The 25,176-nt window shown below is 34.8% G+C and overlaps 1 protein-coding gene across 7 annotated transcripts in view; it reads right to left on the bottom strand.

Annotated features, from left to right (window-relative positions):
• Nucleotides 1-910: 910 nt before the first annotated feature.
• The window catches only part of ARL15 (ARF like GTPase 15), a 158,188-nt gene continuing 133,922 nt past the window's right edge, over nucleotides 911-25,176 (bottom strand). For all 7 annotated transcript variants that reach the window (XM_026687387.2, XM_026687388.2, XM_026687386.2 and 4 more), the window contains one exon: nucleotides 911-1,525. In XM_026687387.2, the coding sequence (XP_026543172.1) occupies nucleotides 1,373-1,525 (153 nt within the window). In that variant the 3' untranslated portion in view covers nucleotides 911-1,372. The remainder of the gene's footprint in view (nucleotides 1,526-25,176) is intronic.

Here is a 25,176-nt window from a genome sequence, read left to right as displayed (position 1 = left end):
GGTGTTTTTAATACAGAGATTTATAGAACAAATCACTTTTACCTCTCAATCATGTACAAGTGTTAAATTATGTAAAATATGGCATTCTTTGCAAGTGTTTTATTTCTTCAACTGTCTTAAAATTAAAGAAAAATCAAGCCAAAAATGAGGAAACAAAACCAAACGCTGCCATGTCTTAAGACCTGTTCCACTCTAGTTTTGATCAAGGATTCTAATATTTAATATACAAATTCAACTTATGAGCAATTCAGTGCTGTATTATGAACAAGGCAGTTTTAAATTTTGAAGCAATCTTTCAAAATAAGCAAAACTGCAAGATGAATACATTCTTGGGACTCATGATGGAGTGTTATCATGTATAACAAACAACAAAATTTTCTATTCTCAGGAAGAAAAGCTTTTTTTTTTTTTTTTTACAATATTCAGTCTGGAATAAAATTTAAAAGAACTCTAAGCCCCTGAAAATAGGGGTATTTAAAAAATATAGACAGTAGACTTTTGAATATAATTCAGAAACACTGAATTTTTTTAATGATTCCAAGGGCTAGGAATTCTAGTCATGAAGAATAATACATCCAGTGATTATTCAAACTTACTTATTAAGAAGAGATTGGATAACCATTTGTCTGAAATGGTATAGGGCTTCCTGCCTAAGCAGGGGGTTAGACTAGAAGACCTCCAAGGTCCCTCCCAACTCTGTTATTCTATTCTATTCTTGTTTCTTGTTTTTAACTACAAGGGAGCCTCCATTTCATCATCATTTTATACAATCAAAAAATTTGTAATTTACAAAGGCAATTTGCACTTGAGGCTTCCAAATCCTAACAAAATACTTATATTTTCATTGTATGATGAATGAGGTTTTTGCCACGCTTCCTATTAAAGTAATGGTTTGCATTTTTTTTTAAAAAAAATCAATTTGTAATTGTTAAAAAGTGGGGATAAGGTACATTCTTTGACAAGACTGCTGTTCTTTGCATCAAAATGAACTCCTTGGTTTCAAAACGTACTCTGGTTCTCAACTACTATAGTTTCCACAAAACTTTGGGTCTCCCTTTACAGCTGGATTTAAACGTTTAAACGTTGCCCATACAGCAAAATTCTGCATTATGGCTACTACAATTCAGGAAACTCTTATACAGCGAACTGATTCGTTGGTAAATAATAAGAATTCACGATTCAGTAGTACAGGCGCCATTACTGAAAATAATCATAAATCTGATTCACAGAATTTATAAACAGACTTTCTGGGATTAAATGCAAAAATATATTTATTGCAAGCTCTAACACATCCTTCTGTATACCAAACCATAATTCAGCTGAAAGAAAGACAAACAGGTACAATGTTATCTGAGAACCATCCTTGTTTTCTTCACATCCTTGAAGGCTCAAGATCTCTGTCTTCTAGTAAATTTATCAGGAAGCCAAAGCTGTCTTTTACTGACTCCATGTCATCCAAGGAACAGGGTTTAAGTATCCAACGTTTCCCTCGTGCAAGTGGTTCAAGTTCCAAATATTTTTTGATCTATTGAAAAAAGAAAAAAGAAGCATTTTTAAAAAATAGTTCAATTTATTTGCCGGTTTACCATTTATTCTTTTAAAAATAGAAATGGCTGAATGCTGATTTTTTGCTGCTCTTGACACCAAGTTGATCTTGTGCACTGCATATCTTTATGTTATAAATAACTAGTTTGTCTAAATGCTATTTTTCCATTATACAATACATTATACAATGTTTCTAAATTAAAGACATTAGAGACAATTAGTCCTTTGGATGAATAAGTATGTTCAAATTCCCCAAGAGAAGATAATATAAAGATATGTTTACAAACCCAAAATTAATGTTAATGAAATAGACAAACATTAAATTCCACTTAAAGTTACATGACTGGAAATATTCAGAATTATTATTACAAAATAAGATAATTTTATAATTTATTCTTTGTGATTTGTTGCCCATCAACATCCCTTAAACAGCAGATTTGAAAGTTATTTAATTCACTGGGTTCCACCCATACTAAAATCAAGTATAAAGATCTATCAAAATCAATTTAAGACATGTTTTTTTAAAGCACATATATACAGTATGCAGTGACAAGGATTACTCCGCATTTTACTGAATTGACTGCCAAGCATTTATGGAAATTGTGGGTATGAATTTAACTTTGAGAGCACCAGACTAAGAAAAGCATTATAAAATAAGAATCATGGAGATTTCAGAACAGGTGCTGGTATGACAAAAGCTGACTTCTTTCCAAATTCTACACCCAAATATGAAATATGAAAAGTAAATAAAGAAACTTTTGCACCCAATACTAAGTATTAAATGGTCTTCTTCCTCCATTCCACTCACAGACTACAGAAGCTTTCTTTAAGTTAAGCTTGAATTCTGGTGATTTCCTGCAGACCTTAAGGTTGTATTCTTGACCATAATATAGAAGTGGATTGCCCTTGTATGGGATTTTTTCTCTCTCACCTTTTTAGTAAAGTCTATAGCATTCTGGGGAAGTCTTCCATTCACATACTAAACAGGTTTAAATTAATTGAGTCTTATCTCAAAATCCAATAATAAAATAATGTCCACCACATCTGAGGACAGCAAATGACTTAAAGAATTTTATTAATTTCCCCGCATTTGCTATCTTTATTTAATGGCACAACTGATCCTGAGCTTTTATTTTTTCCTAAGTGTTTAGATGAAGGTAGCACATAGACTAAATTGTGAAGAAAGTGATTCAATGTATACTCTACCATCTTAAAAATACTGTACATTTCACTATATAATAGAGGTACATCTTTAACTCTTCTTTTTGTATGTCAATAAACTATAGAAATACATTAAATAGAAACTAATACTAATAGCTAATTCTCCCCCCCCCCAAATTTTTTAATTGATTTTTAAAAAACAAACATAAACAAACAAAACACAAAACATGAAAACATAAAACATCTTTTTTGAAAGTAGCTTGATCCCAGGTTACATCTATTCGTACAGACACAAATTCAAGTTCATGCTCATTTTTATATACCATTCCATATCTTATTACCATTCTACATTTTCTATATAGCTTCTCCCCTCTTTTAACTCTCTTAATTCTATTTTATTTATTTCATCTCAATTTAAATCATTATACTTATATCCTTTGTCCTGTTTCAGCTGTCTATTATCTTTTCTCATTAAAACAAAATTTCTCCTGTAATCACTGATTGGAGTATGACGCCTTTATATCTTTCCCCTAAATTTATAACACTTAATATAATACATAACTTTCATTCAGATTCTGCTTAGTACATTCTAAAGCTACACACTATATTTTAAGAAAAGAAGAAATTATAAATGTATAATATAATTAAAAGAACAATCCATACCAGTTCAATTCTATCGTTAAAATTAATATTCATTTAAATCTTAAACATTTTACACATTACTTTTCAAATAGGTATCATGCTTCTATGGGAACACTTATAAATTTTGTGTAGTTACTTCCCCCCCATTTCACTTATATTTTAAAACATTGTGTAATTAAAATGTTCCCATTCCTTCCCAGTTCAATTCTCTCATTTATTTCATTTCATTTATTTTGTTCAAAAAAGTTGCACTAAATTACACTGAGTATTTTATCCCATTTTTAAATCATATATTGTTCCAATTTTCTAACATTATTTCTAATACAAGTATAACAATACAATCTTATGTACCTTTGCAGAATCTCATTTTCAATTATATTTTTACCCATTATCTCTGAAAAAGTCCTGTTTCTTTACATCTTGCTCCAAATCTTTGTAACTTCTCTTCTCTTCCTTCCTCCCTTGTTTCTTCACTCTACCTTTTTTACCCCCTTGTCTCTCCACCTCTATTTCTCTCTTCTGTGTTCCCCTTTTCTGTTGCTTTCTCACATTATATCCACTTTTCACCTTATTTTTCCCTTTTTGGGTTGTTTTTTTAGGTTTTAAATTCTCCATTCTCTTTCCCCCCTTTCCCCTTTCTTCCCCAGATAAAGTTACTTGTTCATTAAAGATGGCTTCTTCTTTGTCCCAATCTTCTTGTTGCGCAGTCTTTTCTTGTAGTTTCTCATAGGTACAGATCGCCATTTCTAAGAAATGAAAAACGGAGCCAAAAGAGCCCTTCCCTTCTTGTTCCTCTTCTTTATATTTTTTAAATTCCATTTTCAGTTCATCCACAAGTGATGCCATTGTAAAAAAAAAATTAAACAACCACCCAATTGTTTTTAATCATTCAAATATAATTTCCAGAAGTCCCAAAGTCACCAAACAATCCAAATACACACAAGCTGTTTCATTTAACACTTTCTTCTTTTTTCACTTTCTCTTCCTGGGGTTACTATTTAGTTACAAAGTTCCAGTTAAAATGTATCTTTTAGAAGTCTTGTTACGATTTAACTTTAGATTCTTTTAAATTCCAAGCAGCCTCCTCCAGCCAAATCTTGCTCTTATTCTTTTCCTCTCCCTTCCCACTTACAGCAAAAAAAAAAATTTTTTTAAGTGTTCAGAAATCTTTATTGTCCCCTTGGCATTTAATCCAGTTTAATTACCTGTTGGTGCCAAAGCGGATTTTTCCGATTTCTCATTCATCTGCTGTCAACGTAAGGAAGGAGAGTGAGAAAAAAAAACTTTCCCTTTTCACTTTCATTCGCTGCTTCCGAATCTTCTTTGGGAGCGATGTATCTTTTATAAGATTTAAATTCCAGGGTATCTTAGTTGTTGCTTCTTATCCCGGTCAGCCAAAACTTTCACTTCTTAACTTCCTCCTGCACTTTCTTTTCCGGCTGAGTGCTTCTTTGAGGTGGCCATTTCTGACTGCCACTCTTACTGCCTCCAGGAAAGGGAGTTTAGCCAGCTGGGGAGGAAATATGCGGCTTCCCTCGACCCTGCTGGGATCTCCCCCCTCTTCGCACACCTCTATGGAGTGGCTTAGCCCCAGAGCCGAGTGGCTTGGGACGCTCCAGCGGCGAGCCCAGGCAGAAACTGAGAACGATCGCGGATTCCTGCCTGCCGCCTAAGCCCTGCAAACCGGAACTCACTAATAGCTAATTCTAAAGTATTCATATTAAATGCTTAACTGAATACTTGATTAATTTACTTAGTATTAACTATTTAATACTAATTAAATTAAGTATTCAAAAACTAACACTAATACAAATGCATTGAAGAAGCCAATGATGCTGAATGGTTAGTAGAAGAAGAAGAAGGCCCAAGCAAAGAACATGCTGGCTTGCTATAATCAAAACTGATACAAAGATGAACATCCAACAACTTAAAGAAGCTGTGCTTGACAGGGAAGCATGGAGAGCACTTTTCTATAAAATTGCCAAGAGTCAGATACAACTGAATGGTTAAAACAACAATACTAGTAGCAATAACTTCAGACACCATATCTTAACCAAACTGCTAAACAACCACAATTGGAACCAGAATTGCTAAGGAAGATGGTTATTAGGTGAGTTGTACCCAACCATTGTTCAGTCAATGGGATTGGCAACTATAGAAACTGAATGAATGAATGAATTAATTAATTAAATAAATGGAAAAAAATCTTGCAGTTTACCACACAAAATATAGAAACTGATTTTAGAATATTAAATCAAGTCTATACTATAAGTCTAGATGGTAGAATATACATTGAATCACTTTCTTCACATAAGTCTATACTACAAAACACACTGAATTAAAAAGATAAAATTTGCATTTCTGCAACACAAAACTTGGGCAAACATTAAGCTTTCTTATTATGTAAGATCATACATCACTGTAAATATGGCTTCTATTAACCAGCTAAGTATTTGTAGTTGCTGAAATAAGAGAAAATCAATATCGCTGACCACTTAAATGGAATTAAAAATAAAATGCAACTGGCAAGGTATGGCCAAGTATGAGTTTAAAGCTCAGATTGGAAACAAAATAACAGGAGACATTTGGTACATTTGTTTAGTTTAGATGGCTATTTTCTTATCAAACTCAACTGATTTTTGACTAAAAGATGCTATTACTTTTTCAGTTTTTTTCAGTTGCAATACAGAAGGATTATGGAACATTTAAAAAGAAAATGCAGAGAATGGAAGACAAAAGGAACATGGTCAAGGGTTGCCAAGGTTTTAAAAGCAATTAATATGGCCTTGAAATGTAGTTGCTAAAGTACAAGATAATATTCTAATGAAAATTGATTCCAAGAGCAACACTTACATACATGCAACCCTGTGTCTAAATAAAATTATTAAAAATTATGTTGTTCATTTTATTCATAGAATGCACAGAAGTCAGCAAAATGATTATTATGATCTTAATGAGTGCTTATACTGCTATGTTGCAATATCACAGAAAATTCCAATTTTATTAAACAGTACTAAAATTATAATAGGTATTAGAAAGATATACTCTGTGACTTGATATGTAATTTGCTCCTTAATTAATTTCTTTTCTTGCATACTAACTACAATATATTAAAATATAACTGCCATTAAAAATGGCACCAATGCAGAACAACAAAGTTTGCTAAGAAATAGTCTAATCACTGAATGACGTTAATGAGTTTAATTCCCAAACTCACACATCAGAGACAACCAATTACCCTGTCTGAAACACAGATTTGTAAAACTATCAAGTAATTGTAAAATGGTCTGCTACACACGAGTAAGATATTGTTTAAATGGCTTGTTTGACTAGATGCATTCACCATGAAATTGATTCTGTTAAAACAGTATTTTAAAACCACGCTTACGTTAACTGCATGGACAGAAAATGAGAAAAAAATCTGGCATTATAAAGGGTGGGCTTAGGTATGAGTCCAATTTTATGAGGTCGAGGGTTACTTGAATGAGAAACTCATCAACTGTGGTCATGTCCCATACAGGAACTAAGGGGGCTGCATACAATTAAGTTATGTTACTATTTCCATGTCAAGGACAATAAGGTTCTTTCTAAACCACCACAAAAGCATGCACTTAAATTATATGACAAGAGAAACTTACACAAATCCCTTATCTTATCATATTTCTGTAGAAGCACTATATAAAAATACTTATATTTCATTCTTCAAGGAAAAGCACTACTGGTAACTGTATGATTGGCATTTTGTTGTTTAAACTTCTGTTTGTAGCTAATGCAGCATTTAAGCATAAAACTTCTATCAATGTACATATATCATAAGAAGAACTCTTTTGAATTAGAATGCCTAGCCTACTATTCTATTTTTACAGTAGTTAAAAAGATGCCAATGAGAACCTCAAAGTGGTTGAGAGATCACACCAGCATCATCCTGATCATGTTTCCCAACAACTGGTATTGAAAAATCTAACTTACTGCCTTCATAACTAGACACTTATTGCTTTTGCATTAATGGCAGTACTTGTTACATAGACAAGCCAAGTTTGCCACTCAACACATTCAGCATAAAGCTGTTGCCAGTTCTCACCATAGTATATTTACATGTATTCCCATGTATACCTGTATTCACATGTACCATTTTAGAAAGCACCCCTCTACTTATATCTACCATTCTTCCCACTCCTATCTGGAGATGCTTCAATGGTACCTTTAAGTATCACTGTATCTAAAACATATTTCAAAATAAAAGTGTAAGAAACCTTATTCCCCTATTTTCTACCATCTTAGTTAAATAAGAGGGGAGTATAAGTCCTTACAAATCTTAAACATAAGTATTGGGGTTTTGAACAATGAACATATACCCCCGCCTCCCAATTTTGCAGGGGTTTTTAAGAGGGCAATGCAGTTCATATAAATGCAACACAGAATTTGGGCAAATCAGGCCTGGTAAAGGACAGATCCAACCTATTTTAGTGTTACAGCGGTAAACACTTGTTGAAGGAGAAAACAAATTCATTTTAATGTGTGTTAGTGCTGGGATGCATCTAAATTAAGTTGTCATAAGGTTAAAAGGAGGGGAAATGTATTCAATTACAAGGCAGAATATGACAGAGTCTGAAGCCAGGAAATACTTTTGCAATAAAGCTAAAGGATCTCAATCATAAGAACTATGTGAAGAGCACAGGGACCCTCTCAAAGAATATCTTTGATCTAAGACAGGCCAGTCTGTTGCTCTTGATGACATTCTAGTGGCTCCACCCCTGTTTCCAATATACCTCTGTGCCCTAGTTGCTGATTCCAGCAATCTGTGTGTAACTGTGTGTAACTGATAGCTGTTTCCCTCCTATCAATTACATACAGACTGTTGGGGAATAGGAAAACTAATCTACCAATAATTTTATACATCTGAGGGTGATACTGAGGGAAAGCTCTAACTTCTATTCCACAATAATCTGGGGGTACCTTGGTTCACTGTGGTCACCCAGGAGATTGAAAAGACCACTTCCAAATAAAACAAACAACAAAGTAAGTTTGTTAATAGGGTGTCAAGGTTTTAGGATAAAAGAGAACTATCCAGTTCAAAAACAAAGAAACACAGACACACAGACACACACAGACACAGGCAGACAGAGTCAGAGAGAGAGAGAGAGAGAGAGAGAGAGAGAGAGAGAGAGAGAGAGAGAGAGAGAGAGAGAGAGAGAGAGAGAAGAGATGTAGAATCTTACTGAAGTAAACAGATATTTTATTTTTATTTATTTTATTTGGTTTGTCATTTGCTTACAAGATAATAGGTATAAGTAAAAACATAGTTATGAATACATGGATACATATAAGAAAAATAAAAGAAACAATAGGACAGGGACGGTGGGCACGTTGGTGCGCTTATGCACGCCCCCTACAGACCTCTTAGGAAAGGGGTGAGATCAATAGTAGACAGTCTAAGGTTAAAGTTTTTGGGGTTTGGGGAAGAAACCACAGAGTCAGGTAGAGTGTTCCAGACATTGATCACTCTGTTGCTGAATTTTTAGGTATATTTTTCAGAATCTTCAAACAGTAGGAACTTTAAATATATATGAAGAGGTGGAATTTTCATTACTAAAATTAAGTTGAATGAACAATTTTTAACAATGCATGATGATGTCAGTTTCATAAACATATATAAACACATATATTTGCCTGTCTTCTCTGCTAGGCGATTGCAGATCAAAGCAGGAAGCAACAACACTACACCAATTGCAAATCCATTCAAGATCTGAAGTCTGGTCTAAACAACAAAACTACTAGTTTTTGTTGTTTTGGTTTATAACCTGCATTACACGCTTGGTCTCAAACCTGATAGTGATAGTATATCAGTGTACAATGTGAATGGACAATTAAGTAAGAGAGAGAAAATGGTGATTGCTAAGCTTAGTCAGGAAAATGTAGAGACTTACATATTTTTCACAGTTTATACACTTTCTCCAAAAGCCACTCAAAGCTTCTTAAACAACAAAGAACAGTGTAACAGTAATAAAATAGTAGCCTTCCAAATCAGAATTGTCTAACAAATATTTGATTTTTAAAAAAGACCAGTGCCACAACAATAATTTATCATCAGAATCAGGATAAAAGAATATAAATACAAGCCAAAAAATGATTAAAGATTTTTAAAAAGACACTGATTTTACATGGCAATTGGAAAGGAACAGAATTAATAATAGACTACCCTAGAAAAGAAATTACTTTCCTGCAGTGCAATCATAGAGTGAATCTTGTTGCTTTCCTAAATGTGCATAGATGACCACAAACAGGTTTATGACAATAGGTAGATATTGTTGCTATTAACACTGACGTGAATCTAGGACCAAGATGATAATTGAAACCATAAGGAAGAGTCCAGAAAAATACAGATGACCTATGTATAACATGTAGAATCCATCTACGGACTGTTTCTTGCAAGGTAGTTAGATTTGAGTCAGATTTGATTTTAACAGAGGAGGTTCCATATAAAAGAACTCAAATGTTTTTTCTATAAGTTCTATCTTATTAATAATAGGGACTAAAACTATGTGACTATTGCTTCATATTCACAACTGTCTAAAAATACTTAATAGTTAATTAATTGTAAGGCTATTAATAGTCTGGAACAGATGTTCAAAAAAGATAACGGGACTATGCTTCCCATAGAGTCAATTGAGATGAAACCAATTAACAATGGAGAAATTAAAAAATAATGTGGAACAATAAACTGTCTAGCGAACAAATGAGAAAGATCATAAAATTTGATCACAAAGTTAATATGCTTTTATTACTGTCTCACAGCAGACTAGTAATAGAATATTTAAATTTGAACAATGACATACAAGTTCTTCCACACAATAGGCAATTGCAGACAGCTCAATATTTATAGCAAACACAAATGAACCTGACTAGATTTTTCTATTACATGTTGCATTTATTTATTATTTGAAATATTTTTCAACTGCCCTTCTTTTGTGCAGACATGAAAACAAAGCATAGATAAAGAGAAAACATCAAAAATACTGTATATCAAAAATAGCAAAATTTTCAAAATGGGAGCAGCTGAAAAAATAAATAAAAGAACAATTGGATAAACATTATTTTATCTGAAATGTCTGGACAAATACATTCTGTTTTGATTTGGGATTAAAACACTATTTTTTTTAAAAAAAGATTGCTCTTAAAACAATAAGCAGCCACTGCCACTCCTTTAGAATTGATACACTTTTTTTTGTGTGTGTGGGGGGGGGGTAGAGTATACAATATGAAGATTTCTATTTTCTTCCTCCTTCAGCTAATTTTTAAACAAATTATTTGGAAATTATCAGTTATATGCAATTTGAACAATAAATGAAATTTACAACCTAGAAACTATTAAAAAGTATTAGTCCTATTGACAAACCAACTGCAAAAATAGACTGAAATTAGTAATACCTACCGACAATATGACTTATGTTATACTACTTTCGTGTTTTAATGTCCAATATATGTCAGAATTTTTAGAAACATCAGAGTTAAGCAGGAGAACTAAATACAGGAGGTCAATGACTGTGAATGAACTCCTCCACTGTTCTTAATTGAAGATTTAACAAACGGAGCCAAGCCAAGTAATGGGGAAGTTGTATTTGTCTGACCTTGTGACAGATCTGTTAAAGCTATGAGCATCTTGACAGGTAACATCTGGGTTCACCTCTTTCTGGGAACTTGGAAGATTGCCATGCCCTAACTCTTCTACTATAAACCAACTTTCTAATAGAGCCCTTTCCAAGTCAGTGCTTTCCAAATGTATCAAGAGAGCCAATTCAATATGGTTGGAATTTTTGGGATTACCATTCTCAAACATGGTGTCTGGGTGTGTTTAAGTATATATGTATACACACACACACACACACACACAGGCTGCTGTAGTGGCTATAAAATATATGCAGTATAATAAAAAACTGAGATTCAGACTTAAGCACCCTTATGAAAATGGACACTTACCTTTGCTTTTCATATAAATGGAATGTTTTAGTAGGTGAATGAAAAATGTTGACCTCTTTGGTAATCTAAAGAACTAAATATTATATTGTAGGCTGTGAATCATTTATTTACTCGGATGCTTCTGACAGTACTAAACTGGGAACAATGAATAAGGGCTAATATCACACAAGGAAAAAGCATGAAAACGAATATGGATTCTCCAAAAAATGAACTATTAATTCTCTTTGCAGTATAAACAATTTCTTTAACACCCATGGACTCTGATTTCTCAGTCAAAAGATTCTTTGAACACCATTGAAATATATACACAGGAATGTATTACTAATGTGTAAATACTATCTGAAATTAAAGTGAGATTTCAATGTTTAAAGACTTTTGTGTTCAGCATTACCTGTAAGAACTGATAAAATCTGATCAATTATTTGAGGAATGAACATGGTTTTTCTTTGAGGTAAAATGTGCATAAATGGTAGAAGACCTATATAGGTAATATTATAAGCATTAAGCAGTTTTTTCCTTAAAACGAATATTTGACCTGATATAATAAAAATAAAGGTGCACTTCACAAAGACAGATTGTTTTTGGTTTGCATCCCTTATTAAATATACCAAGATGAATATTGTATTAATTAAAATAAACAATTTAATGCCTGGGGAAGCTGATACAAATTAACATACTTGAAACATTGATGATGGGGATACAATATTGCATCACGTCTAAAGACAGTGAAGTAGTTTAATGTTGCAAATATATCTTACAGTACTCCTATTTCTATCTTCTAATGCACTCCCCCATCTTCCAGAATTTTCAGCCTAAAGCAATCACTCCAATTTATTTAATGGCCAATCCTGAAAGAGCAATATCTATTACAAATGAAATATATTTTACTCTGCCAAGATTGGGTTCATATCTTGGCACATAGAATGGACAGTCTGATAACACAATAACAAACCACATTAACATACAGACCACTAAATAACATTTAAGCTTACAAAGGATAGCATGCAACTGCCCTTAATACTACTAATCTAGAAAGAATAGTTTGGAAAGAACCACATGATTTAAAACTTTGGAAAATGAAGTCCCCAAATATGTAGAGGGTATTAGAATAAGAAGGCTGATTCCAATCCCAATTCACAGGGGAAAAAATTGGCAAAAGCATTTTCCTCATGAAGATTTCTGCTTCATTACACAAAGATCCAGATCATGAAAGTTATCATTTACTATATTTATAGCAGTAACAATAAAATGTCTCCAGTAGAATAATAAAGCAGGACAATATAGCCTTCTATAGCAGTGAATCTCAAAATATATTGTAAGAAACTAAAGCTTGGGTAAGTAATTGTATTTTATGTGGGCCCTGAAATTGATTGGCTGACAATTACTGATAATCTCTGTTATATTCACATATTGTTCCATGAACATATGAATGAGAGGAAGGCATGAACTCAAGTTTCCCTGTTCTTAGATCAATACTCTACTGTTACATTATATGCACTATCAAGGACATTCTCAGGTAGAAAGTCATCAAATTCAATATCCCATGAGACCACTGGGACACTGCAACGGTTGTAAGTGTGAAAAATGGTAAGTCACTTTTTTCAGTGATGCTGTAACTTCAAGTGATCACTAAATGAACTGTTGTAAGTCGAATTACCTGTATTACATATTTCTTTAAATTTATATTTCTATAAAATTCTATAAAAGATGAAAATCTAGGGAGTTTTGCATTCACAAATACTATTTTACAAATTCCAAAGTTTAAATGAAATATGGATGCATTATATCACCAGGACAATTACAAAACCTCATGAAGTTGCAATTGTCCACAATCATCCAAAACTGCATCACTAAAACCCATTATCAAAATATTATATTTGGTGCAATTGCCCATTGCTTTTCATCAAAAAATGAAAGGAAGGAGGTGTGGAAAATGCTTCCTTAACAGGCTTAAGGCACCTATTAATAAAATTAATAAGTAATTGTCTCTATTGTCCTGCATATGTCTCTTTTATCAGGTTGGGAACATTTGTTTCAAAGCTATCATGCCTCTGGTAGCATAATTTCAGGACCTACACCTCAGAGAATATGACTCAAAAAGTACAAGTTCTGATGATGGTGCTTGCATCATGACATCATAATGAAAGAGGCATGGCCTACATGCCTGATAAGATCACACAATGTAATTTGCAATCAGTTGCCTGATGAAACAACAAACAGCACTTATGGAGTGATACTCAAGTTTGTTTTTAGAATTCACTTGTATAGTTTTCTTAATTTTAAAAATGCAGTGGGATCTTAAGTCTTTAGTCATTGTTACTCTTATCAAAGGTAATAACAAATAAAATTCCAGAGTTTTGTTTTAAGATGGGCAGCCATCCACATGTTATAAACAAACATAGTTTACTGGAATTTGGGCATTTCTCTTTGGCATCCTACATCTCATAGTAATAAGTGCAGTTAGTTAACACATGCTAAATTTATAACACAATTACAGTTAAACTAATTGCAATTTATATTGGTTCAGACAGAATATTTGAGCACAATTACTTTTAAAAAAAAAATTGTCAGACAATTATTCATTAAAGTAAAAACTCATTACACAATGTATTACCCATTTTGCACTTCAATACAATTTCCTAGAAATAGCTCAGGAACAGTAAACAACTGCAATAGTAAACAATTGCAATGAAAGTGAGCTAAGTAAGCATTCTCTTTTAAAGTTGTGATACTTTATTTTTCAAAAGTTGAAAGAAAATGAGAGGGCAAATAATAAAAAAAAATTCTCAAAAGCCTTGAGTTAGAATGGAACTCTCAAAGTAAAAGCAATTCCTCAATTTTTTTACAATGTGCAAAACACACCAAAAAACCTGGCTTTCTTTCCTTCACATTCTCAATTGTAAATATACCCTGCTATTTATATTCAGAATGTTTTTTTAAGGATTGTTTGTTGTTATGTTTTGCTGGAAGCTAGTATCAACTTTTTATTTGCATTTTTAAGATTTCTTCTTTGTTTAACATGTTTTCACCCCCTGTTGAGCATTTAAAAAGTGACACAGAGTATAGTTAAACAGTTTATGTGGGAGCATGATTTTATTCTTATCTGGGAGCTGATTCTATTCTAAATAAGTTGTGGGTGCTCCATCGTGAAGACTTTTAAGAAGAGACTGGATAGCCACTTGTCTGGTAATGGTGTAGAGCAGGGTCTCCTGTTTGAGCGGGGGGGGGGGGTTGGAGTAGAAGACCTTCAAGTCCCTTCCAAATCTGTTATTCTGCTTTCCGCACAGAATATATTAACTCCTATTGCAAAATGCTAGGCACAATGATGAGATAGGAAAGATCATTTCAAGTTATAAGTTCTGTTAAAACAATAATTGATTTTACAATTTGAAATAAGCATCTTGGCATTACCATGACAACAGACACTGTTACATCAAATACTTAGGGAGTTTTTGAGGGCTTTTAGAATAACCTTTTAAACTTCATAAATAATATTCAGCCATCTTAACAGGTAACTTATAATGTATAGCAATACTTATATGACTGCATACAATATGAATGAGGAAGGAAAAAGAGGGCCAAGAGATACTGGCTTGGCTAAAGGAGTTCATGCCAGACAGTTTATGTGAACAGGTAAATTGTTGACTTTCAGATTATAATTTTAATCCTATTATCTTTACAAAACCATATTCTAAACTGAGGTATATTAATTTCATTTTTATAGCATCTGAGGAGATACGTTCTAATTTATTTCCCCCACCCAAAAAAAGCCCTACTAAAGTGGGATCCCTGGAATTTGGGATTCCATTGATTTATGGAAAAAGTAAGAACAGAAATGTCAGAAAATGCACAAACAAAAGTTGCTCTTCATCTCTGCTAATGCTGTAGATATCACTGAACATTGAACTCCTATGAAACAAACTTTCAAATACAACTTTATCACAAAAGATGTCCTATTTGAACTTGGGGAAGTTTACACTTTCCTTCTAAGAAAGTCTGAAAGAAAATAATCGGAAAAACATTATCTACAACTGCCACTGATTTAGGCACATCCATGTTTAAAATACCTATGGTAGCACAGTGAATCTATTATAGCAACAGCAATAGCCCATATATACTTCCTAGTTCTTTATAGCACTTTCTGGGTGGTTTACAATGCCAGCATATTACCCCCAACAATCTGGATCCTCATTTTATTGACTTCAGAAGTTGTGGTAATATATTTTATTAATTATTTTATCATTTTCTGTAAGGCCTTTGTATAACTAGCAGTAAGTCTAGGAAGATGTGGGCATTCTTGGTGGGGTAGGAGTATCTTTGCTCAGAGTGCCTCATTCTGTTTTGATTCTGCCAGTTTAGAAGGAACAGGAAAATGGGTGAAAGTTCAAGGTACACAGTTGTGCTTTCTCATGGGACTTTCCAAACTTTCCCATGAGACTTTCCGTGGCTGTATGATCTCATCCTAGCAAGGTAACATCTGGGACTTTCAAGATTGTGTGTTCTCATGCTGGTGAAGTAATCTTCTGTTGAGGTCATTGTTTTCTGAATATGCATACTGTATATTTTGCTTGTGTTTTTCTCAATAAATACTGCTACCTGAGTTCTCTCAGGGTTGGCATTTTCTCAGAGACAGTTCCTGTGTCTCATTTCAAATGTCAATCCACCATAAATGGTGACCCCCGACGTGATAGCTGGAAGGCTATATCGTTTCCCGCATCCTATACTCATCATCGCGGACGTCGACTGGGCCCTCATCTTCTTCGCTGGGACGAAGATAGATTCTTTCGTGAGTATGGGGGAGAGATCTCTCGAAGGCTCAGAAAGAGCACATCAGGGAATTGAGAGGGATCATTGGGAATAGTTTTGGATTTGGAATTGGCAGTAGGGGTTGTGCTGTAGGAAAGAAAGAAATTGAGGACTTACTACAGTATGTTTGGAAAAATATTAAGTCATATCCGGAGGAGGTAGTATTAAAGTAGAGTCCTGGAAAAAGATAGGGAAATTTTTGCACGAGAAACCTCGTGCCTTCTTCAATTTTGTTAACCTGGAGGGTGATTATGGATGCGTTAGCTACTTATGAACAACCGCTCCTAGCACCCCCCGAAGAAGGTTTGCCGCTTTACCATGCGGTATGCTTGTTGCCGCCGACGGCACCTCCAGATAAATCTGGGGGACTGTCCGGCGCTAGAAATACTTTGTCAGAGGATAAGAGTTTACCTTTAAGGGTTCAGGTGGATGCTGTTACTGCAGCTATTCAAGAAGCAAAGAATAGAGGGGAATTATCAGGAGATGATTTGGTGGAGTTTGGAGTAGAAGTTCAACTTAATCCAGTGGAATTGTCATGGATGCTGCATTAAATCCATGAGCGGGAGTGGAAGCCTTTACAGCCTCAGAATTTTGAGGGAAGTTAAGCAAGCAGCAAAAGAATATGGTGTTAGAACGCCATACTCAGGCATTGTTAGAAGCAGTTGGTTATGGAAATAAAATGATTCCGGCTGACTGGAAAGCTCTGTTGAATATGATTTTAACTCAGCTCAATATTTGGTGTTAGATCAGAAATGGAGACAGCTGGCAGTCCAGAGGGGAACAGCAAATGTTACCCCAGATCAGCTTTACGGAGCTGGTAATTTTACAACAGTGGAACAACAGAGAGATGGTATGCCTGATGAGGGGTTAGTGTTCTTCTCCCACAATTAATTTTTCAAGCCGTGAGGGCTCTCCCTGACGGCGAAGGTGGTGAGAAGACCTTTACTAACATCAAACAAGGGAACAATGAACCCTATGAAAATTTCATTAGCAGATTGAAATTGGCTATTGAAAGACAAATTGATAATCAATTCGCCCAGAAAGAGTTGCTTTTAAGTTAGCAGTAGAACAAGCTAACACAGATTGCAAAAGATTTTAAATCCACTTATAGCAAGTGGAGCGGCGAAATCGCGGATTTGATTAATGCATGTAGAAAGGTAGGGAGTCAGTCTTTTAACATTAGCTCTGGCTTTACAAACAGGACATGCTCAAAAGGGGAATTGTTTCAGGTGGGGAAGCCTGGACATTTTAAGTGCAATGTCGGGCTCCTGGAGGAGGTCAAAGTCAGCAGAATAAGAGATCAATGGGACAGGGTGTTCGTCTAAATCAGTGTGCCCAAAATGTAAGAAAGGATACCATTGGGCATATCAGATGCTCTTACAATTTTTACTGATGGAGGGAAAATTTTGGTGCTTGTGTTTGGAAAGATAAATCTGAATTTGGCATACAAAAGTGACTTCCAGAGCAGAAGTCTGCCCAGCAGGCAGAACTTGCTGCTGTAGTTTTTGGCTTTTAAAAATTTTCACAATCAGGATTTTAATTTAATAGTGGATTCATTGTATGTGTATAATTTGTTACCCTTTGTAGCAGGTTCTTATTTGTCTCCTGGAATATCACCTGATATTTTAAGATTGCTTTTGCTGTTACAAGGATGTTTGGAGCAGCGTGTGAATGTGTTTTTTTGCTCACATGCCACGCTCAAGACCATGTTGACTAAATTAAATAAAAGGAGGGAAGCTCCTGGGGCTTCCGGCGATTCAAGATCAATTAAATCTAGCTTTGTATACTTTAAATTTTTTAAATTTGTCTGGTAACCCCCTGCGGCGCGGCCAGCAGGCATTTTCTTCTCCTTCTACAGATGCGGTGAGACCTCGGGGTGTTGGTGCGGTTCCTTCCGGATCCGGCATGGGTTCCTGCTGAGCTGATAACGTGGGGACGTGGTTATGCAGCAGTTGAACATCTTGGTCAAATTCGTTGGGTTCCTGGTCGGTGTGTTCGGCCTGATCATTGAGCACCTGTGAAGGAAGTTTTGAGGAGCAGGATGGCGCATCTGTGGTTCCTGATCTTGCTGATTCTGCCTAATCTGTCCTGGGCTGCTCGGGTGCGGAGAGAGCAGCGACAGCATGTTCAGCGTGCCGAGATTTGGGCGATGATTTGTGGACAGATAATAATTACATTAAAGATTTGCGCACAACTGCCAAAACTTGAACATCACCAATTGTTGGTTGTGTATGCACCTTCCTGGGAGAGTGGGAGAAGGACTAACATTGCATGGAGTGCCTTTTGAGGAAAAGATTTAATAAAGAATGCAACCTGGAGAAAACAGATTGTCTTGTGCTACAACAGAGCAATTCAGATCCTAACCATGGGAGGTAATCTATGGACACAAATTTCTCGAGGTCTCATCCGCCTTTGGGAATTGCTATGAACTATAGGGATATTCATATTTTAAATAATTTTACTGTTGCTATGTTTAATGATACTATAAAGAATATTAAGATGATTAATGTAGAAATGTCTGAAATTCGTAAAGTTACTTTGCAAAATCGATATGCTTTAGATATTATGTTAGCTGCTCAAGGAGGAGTTTGTGCTTTAATTCATTCACATTGCTGTGTTTTTATACATAATTATGAGCCAAACATTACAAAAACTGTTCAGGACATGGAAGATCGTATTGCTCAGCATCAATCTGGAGCTGATGGGTTTAATGCATCATTCTGGGACAGTCTGTGGTCCTGGCTTCCTGATGGATCATGGTTTCGCTCCCTTATTGCAAGGGGTTGTTATTATTATTGCTATATGTATCTTATTATGTTGTTTTATTCAATGTATTCCTAATCTATTACAAATGTGTACCTCAGTTTCCCCGGCGTGTGGGATCAGGTCATGAGGGAACTGTGTACTATGCCACTAAAACACCCCCTATCTTTGAATAAATAAAAAAGGAGGGAATGTGGTAATATATTTTATTAATTATTTTATCATTTTCTGTAAGGCCTTTGTATAACTAGCAGTAAGTCTAGGAAGATGTGGGCATTCTTGGTGGGGGTAGGAGTATCTTTGCTCAGAGTGCCTCATTCTGTTTTGATTCTGCCAGTTTAGAAGGAACAGGAAAATGGGTGAAAGTTCAAGGTACACAGTTGTGCTTTCTCATGGGACTTTCCAAACTTTCCCATGAGACTTTCCGTGGCTGTATGATCTCATCCTAGCAAGGTAACATCTGGGACTTTCCAAGATTGTGTGTTCTCATGCTGGTGAAGTAATCTCCTGTTGAGGTCATTGTTTTCTGAATATGCATACTGTATATTTTGCTTGTGTTTTTCTCAATAAATACTGCTACCTGAGTTCTCTCAGGGTTGGCATTTTTCTCAGAGACAGTTCCCTGTGTCTCATTTCAAATGTCAATCCACCATAGAAGTGTGGAAGGCCGAGTCAACCTTGAGTCAGTCAGGATTGAACTCCTGGCTGTGGGAAGAGTTAGCCTGCAATACTGCATTCTAACCACTGTACCACACGATGCTTAGTGGTATATAAAATAATATCATTATTTATACCCAACATTATGAAATCATAGCTTCCAGTTCTTTAGCTGGTGTTGATCTTCATATGCATAAAGTTCTTCCATGAACCATAGATGTTGCAATGTATCAGTATAATATATGAAACTATCCCTATCTTTCACTGCTAAGCAACTGCCCTATCCTTTAGGATACTGAGACAAAATACCATATGTAATAACTGGAGCTCTTGAAGCATAGATAAGCATTTTTTTCCTGCCCATTTCTACAATTTCTGAAAAAATAGTTCAGTAGGAGCTGTGTGCTGGAAGAACTGAAGGAGGAAAGGGCCCAAACATCTAATATAACATCTATAATAAAGAGTTAGGTCAAAGTCTATATGAAATTATCTGAAAGACTGCAAAGTTGTCCTGACTTTTTTTTAAAAAAAAAGATATAGCAAGACAGGCTATAACAGTGCTTATAATTCAGAGGGGTCAAACTCAATTTCACTGAGGGCCACATCAGGGTTGTGTTTAACTTCAGGCAGGGTGGAGTGAGCATGGCCAGTGTGTGGCCAGTACGTCACTCGTGTCAGGGGCACCTGTGGTGGCCCGAGTGCTCTGCCAGCGAAAATGGGCTCCAAAGCTCAGTTTTCAGCCATGATGGCTTCTTGTAGTCCTCTGTCAGCAAAAACAGAGCCCGGGGGGGCAGGCACAGCCCTTAGCCCCATTATCGGCCACGATGGCCTCCTGCAGCCTTCTGCCAGCGGCCCACCTGAACTCTACTTTTTCTGGCAGAGGTACCACAGGCTGGTCCTTTGCTGGGCGGCCCCATGGGCCAGATATAAGCATCCTGTGGGCTGGATCTTATCCCTGGGCCTTGAGTTTGAAACCACTGTTATAACTGATGCTGGAAAAGCTGTTAGTTAGTATTTAATTCTTATATAAGTCTATTGAGATTATCAATCATCCAAGTCACAGTTGTTCCAAAAGTGCTTTTTCCAATAGGTAACCGAAGAAGTTTCTTGAATAAGAAGCGGAATATTTTCAGATAAAAAACAAGAAAGTCCAGTTGCCTTTTGGAAACGCACTTTTGGCCTAATTTATATACCATTTTTTAAACTTGTGATACAATAGATTTTATGTCCCTAAGAAAGCAGCAGACAGGTTTAACAAGGTGTAAATTTGCTCAAATGTTTATGTATTAATTTATTATATATAAACGTATAGAACTGTTATAGTCTCACTGCTGCACTATGTTAGCAAAAGAAGAGTTAACACCTTGGCAATCTCTTTAATTGTTAACACCTTGGCAAGTATTTCATAGAGGCAAATGTGGATTAGTAATAATACATAATAAACTCAACAAAGGAGCCAAATCTTCAGGCAAAGATCTGAACACCTGTGAGAATGAGAGGAGAAAAAATAATAATTTCACCCCACATTAAAGAGGAAATTCCCTATGCAGAAAGGCAAGACAGCTGCAAATTATTCCCATGCAAACCTTGAAGAACATTTTTGTGCTCTGCCTCCTGCAGAAGACTCTTCTGCCCTACTTTGGGAAAACACATATTTTAATTTTGAAAAGGCGTTGGGACTCCTGGTAGTCAAAAACATTAAATGTCTTCTATCTCTGAAGCATTGGTTCTGAAGAGCAGGATGGGAGAAAAATGAAACCCGTCTCAATTAAACAATGAAATAAGGAGTAAAATAAAAGATGGATCTCGGGGGATGAAAAAAGAATTAAAATAACTCTGTATGACTGAAGCTTATGTAGATATACAGGCAACAATTCATCACTGGACAGAGCTTCCTGGCTCAACTTCTAACTCTTACACACTGTCACAAATAAAGAGGCCCACTGAAGTAAGTCAACTTATTTTAGTTCCAACTCTACATATTATTCAGCAGCCAGAAAAAGAAGTCGAGAAGTCAGTAAACTGAGGCCTCTAATAACATTTCATTGGTTTATCTATGATAAATCAAGATTCATAGTTAGCCCAGATATAAAATATCTACAATTTCTTTAGTGTTTCTGTTCTGAGTTTCAAAATTTATCAACATTCAGGCTTACTTGGGGAGAAAATGAGCATAAAACTGCTGCTACTGCTGCTTTATACTCCTCTTATTTATACCATGACAAGCTTCACTCCAAGGAACTGATGTTCCCCCAGCACTTATTACAGGTAAAGTTGGAGAGTCAAATCCCTTAGTGGCTACTTGAATGGTAAGACAAGTCATCAATTGGAAGGTCAAATCTCATAGTGGCTACTTGTATGTCAAGAGAAGTCATCAATTGTGCTTAAATTTACATCAGTACTCGTCCTATTACTGCTCATTTCTGTTTGTTTACTTTGTACTCCAAAAACTTTCTCTCATGTGTGAAGGTAAACCTGGGGAGCTTCTGCCTTCTTGAGAAAGAAAATACCATCCAGCTCCTGACCTTGAAAATGAGTTCTTTTTTACTGCTACCAATGTTCTTGCTTGCAAGGGAGAAATATGTGCATCATTCATTTGTCATGTATGTTTTCCAGAACAATTGTCAGTCTATTGTGCAACTATATAAGCACAATTATTTGAAAAGAGGAATTTTCTTTCATCATAGAAAATACCTCCCAAGTCTGACAGCTTTATAAATGCATTAGATTTTTCCCCCTCTGATGTACAAACTCAAAACAAAATTAGGTATTTTTCCAGGTACAATTTGATGACTAGCTCCAAATGAATCTAATGACTGAAGATTGTTTCTACAGAGTCTATTAAGATCTAATAAAGAGTGTATACAAATGTTTCTAGGGAACTTTAGAGTACATGCTACACTGCTTGCCAATGTTTAAAGCTGTTATAACTAGGTATGCAGGCAAGTGCCAGAGAAAATAGAAGTATTAATTGGAATTATTGCAAATGCATTCTTCCTCATAAATTATAACCTCTTTGCTGTCCAAAATTAGATTCAAAATAGAAACTCGAGAGTTTTTGAAGAACCTTTTATGTTGTTTGGTAAAGCTAAAACTGATCAAAACAAAAATCTATTCACAATCATATTTCAAAGATGTTATTACATAAATAACATTCAAAATTGGCTTGGGATGAGTTTAAAAGATGTTTGTTCTAAAAAGACTGTTTAAAAGGAAAATACAGATGAAAGGTTTATTTGTTAATGAATACAAATTGTAAAATCTGTTTGCAGATAAATTTTATGTTCTATAAGAGTGAGGAACAGAAAAAGATGTTAAGAAACACTGTAGAAATCCAAGTTTGAGCCCCCCCCCCCAAAAAAAAAAATTAGAGAAGAGATATCTTTTAAGGTTTTAGATGAGACCATCCAAACAGCTGGAAAAAATGTTGTTCTCTAAGGGAAATTTATAATACATTTGATTCATGTTTTTGTGTAATTATGGAAAGAGAGAAAGAGAAAGTGCCAAAAAAATACCAACTAATCTGGAAAGTGGAGCTTTTTGAGTTTTCCCTAATTAAAACACAACTGAAAAAAGATAATATGTTAAAAACAAGAGACAAATAAATTTTTGATTTAATTTTTTTTAGGTTAAGAGCTTGTTATATTACCATGCCCAAAATTTCAGATTTAGGATATCTTTTTTAAAATTAAAATATCACATCACTTTTTAAATCACACTATTACATTAAAGCAGTAAATTCAATAGGTTAGATCTACAAAGACACACTATTTCTAGATTATAGAAATGTATTCTAAATTAAACTGTTTCTCTTGGTCTGGAAATTGTTGAGTAGAATATTTGAAGTATCATACATTACACCTCAGTTGAAGCAAACAAAACTAGATGAAGGAGGTGCAATACTAATTTTTGATATTTAAGGCTCACCCAGAACCAGGATCCTTGTCAGACCTCCTTTCCGTTCGAACACAGAGACACAATTTGCTTTCACATTGCTACAAGCCAGTCACTAGAAGATAGAACAGTAGAATATATCTGTTGATTCAAGAAACCCCATATGACAGTGTATAGGAATGCTCAGTAATGCAATAAATAAATCAGAATCATTTTAGTCTTTAGATCCAAAGAAACAGCAAAGTTTCCTTGAGTAGTGGGACTCTGCTCATGGAAAAGTAAAGAGATCATTCATTGACAGTGCGAATACGTGGAAACTCAGAACAATATGCTATCACAACTATCTCAGAGTCCTGATGCTAGAGACCCAGTGATAGGTACAGTCAACAATTATGGCTAAATCTACTTCCTAAGATGACATAAAGCTTTACATAAATATTACAGTAGCCTTAAACTTTACAAACATTACACTAAATATTTGTTATCCATAAATAAAAAATGTTAATGAGCAATTTCACCTATATTTTGACAGGCCAATAAAAATGAATTTATTATAGTTTAGCAGATAACAATTAACCAAATAACTCCTGTCCAGAGTAAAGAAACAAAAGCCAGTAAAGAAATCTAAAGGGAGTTCCTAAACAGTCCAAAGAATTTAAGCACTAAATCTAGCATTTAATTAATCATAAACCAGAAAAACACAAACATATTCATTGTAATTACTGTGCCATAAATTGGGCTCTATTTAGAAAAAGGTCAGCTCATGCTGAAAAATTGACAATTGAAACTAAAAGCAAGGAAGCATTGTACTATGTACTATGTATTACTATGTACTCCTGCAATTTGGCAGATTGAATCCCACCAGGCTCAAGGTTAACTCAGCGTTTCATCCTTCCGAGGTGGGTAAAATGAGGACCCAGATTGTTGGGGGCAATAGGCTGACTCTGTAAACCGCTCAGAGAGGGCTGTAAGGCACTATAAAGCGGTATATAAGTCTAACTGCTATTATGTCCTGTGTACATAAACCCTTTTCAAGTGCATAGCAACCTTATCTTGGCAAGCAAGAAACTCAGTATTCCAATTTTAGGAGATAAAAACAGTATTCTATTAACAATTTGTCTCTCCTATTCTCCCCTCCCACAAAAGAGGGAAATAATGATTATAAAAATGAAGTAATCAGAAGAAAAGCTATGCTTTAGTTAACCCTTTGAAATTTTACAGATTTTTATAGTCACAGCCATGTTTCTGCTATTTAATTTTTATAAAAAAAATACCTAGAAATCTACAGCAAAATTAAGAAAATTATAAATTATAAACGTATACAAACTCCCGACCTCCTAATCCTTCCACAAGAAGCAATGTTATCTACAAATTTCATCCAATTCCATCATGATAATTTCTATATTTTAAACAATCAAAATGTAAACCTGCCAAAAAGAAAGTACTACATCTATTTATCTAACATGTAGAAGATTTCAGCTGCTAACTTTGGTCTGTTACAATTTTCATCCAAATATCTAAAGCAGAAAAAAAAATTGCTACAGCAATTTGTTTATTTTCAGGAACAACAATGGAAGCATCAGATTTCGAGTCTGAGATTCAAATTTGGGTCCAGAATTTGAATCAGAAGATCTCTGAATCAATCCAATGTGAAGCAGGCTGTTTTCCAAACTGGGATCAGTGTACACATGTATTGACTAATTTTATAAAAATATGTGGAAAATGAAATGT

This window comes from Notechis scutatus, chromosome 2 (genome assembly GCF_049901735.1).
Source record: "Notechis scutatus isolate UNSWTSFEM ecotype Mainland chromosome 2, rNotScu1.2, whole genome shotgun sequence".
NCBI lineage: Eukaryota > Metazoa > Chordata > Lepidosauria > Squamata > Elapidae > Notechis > Notechis scutatus.
Note: the sequence above shows the minus strand (reverse complement) of the source record. Positions and strands in the feature narration are given on the sequence as shown.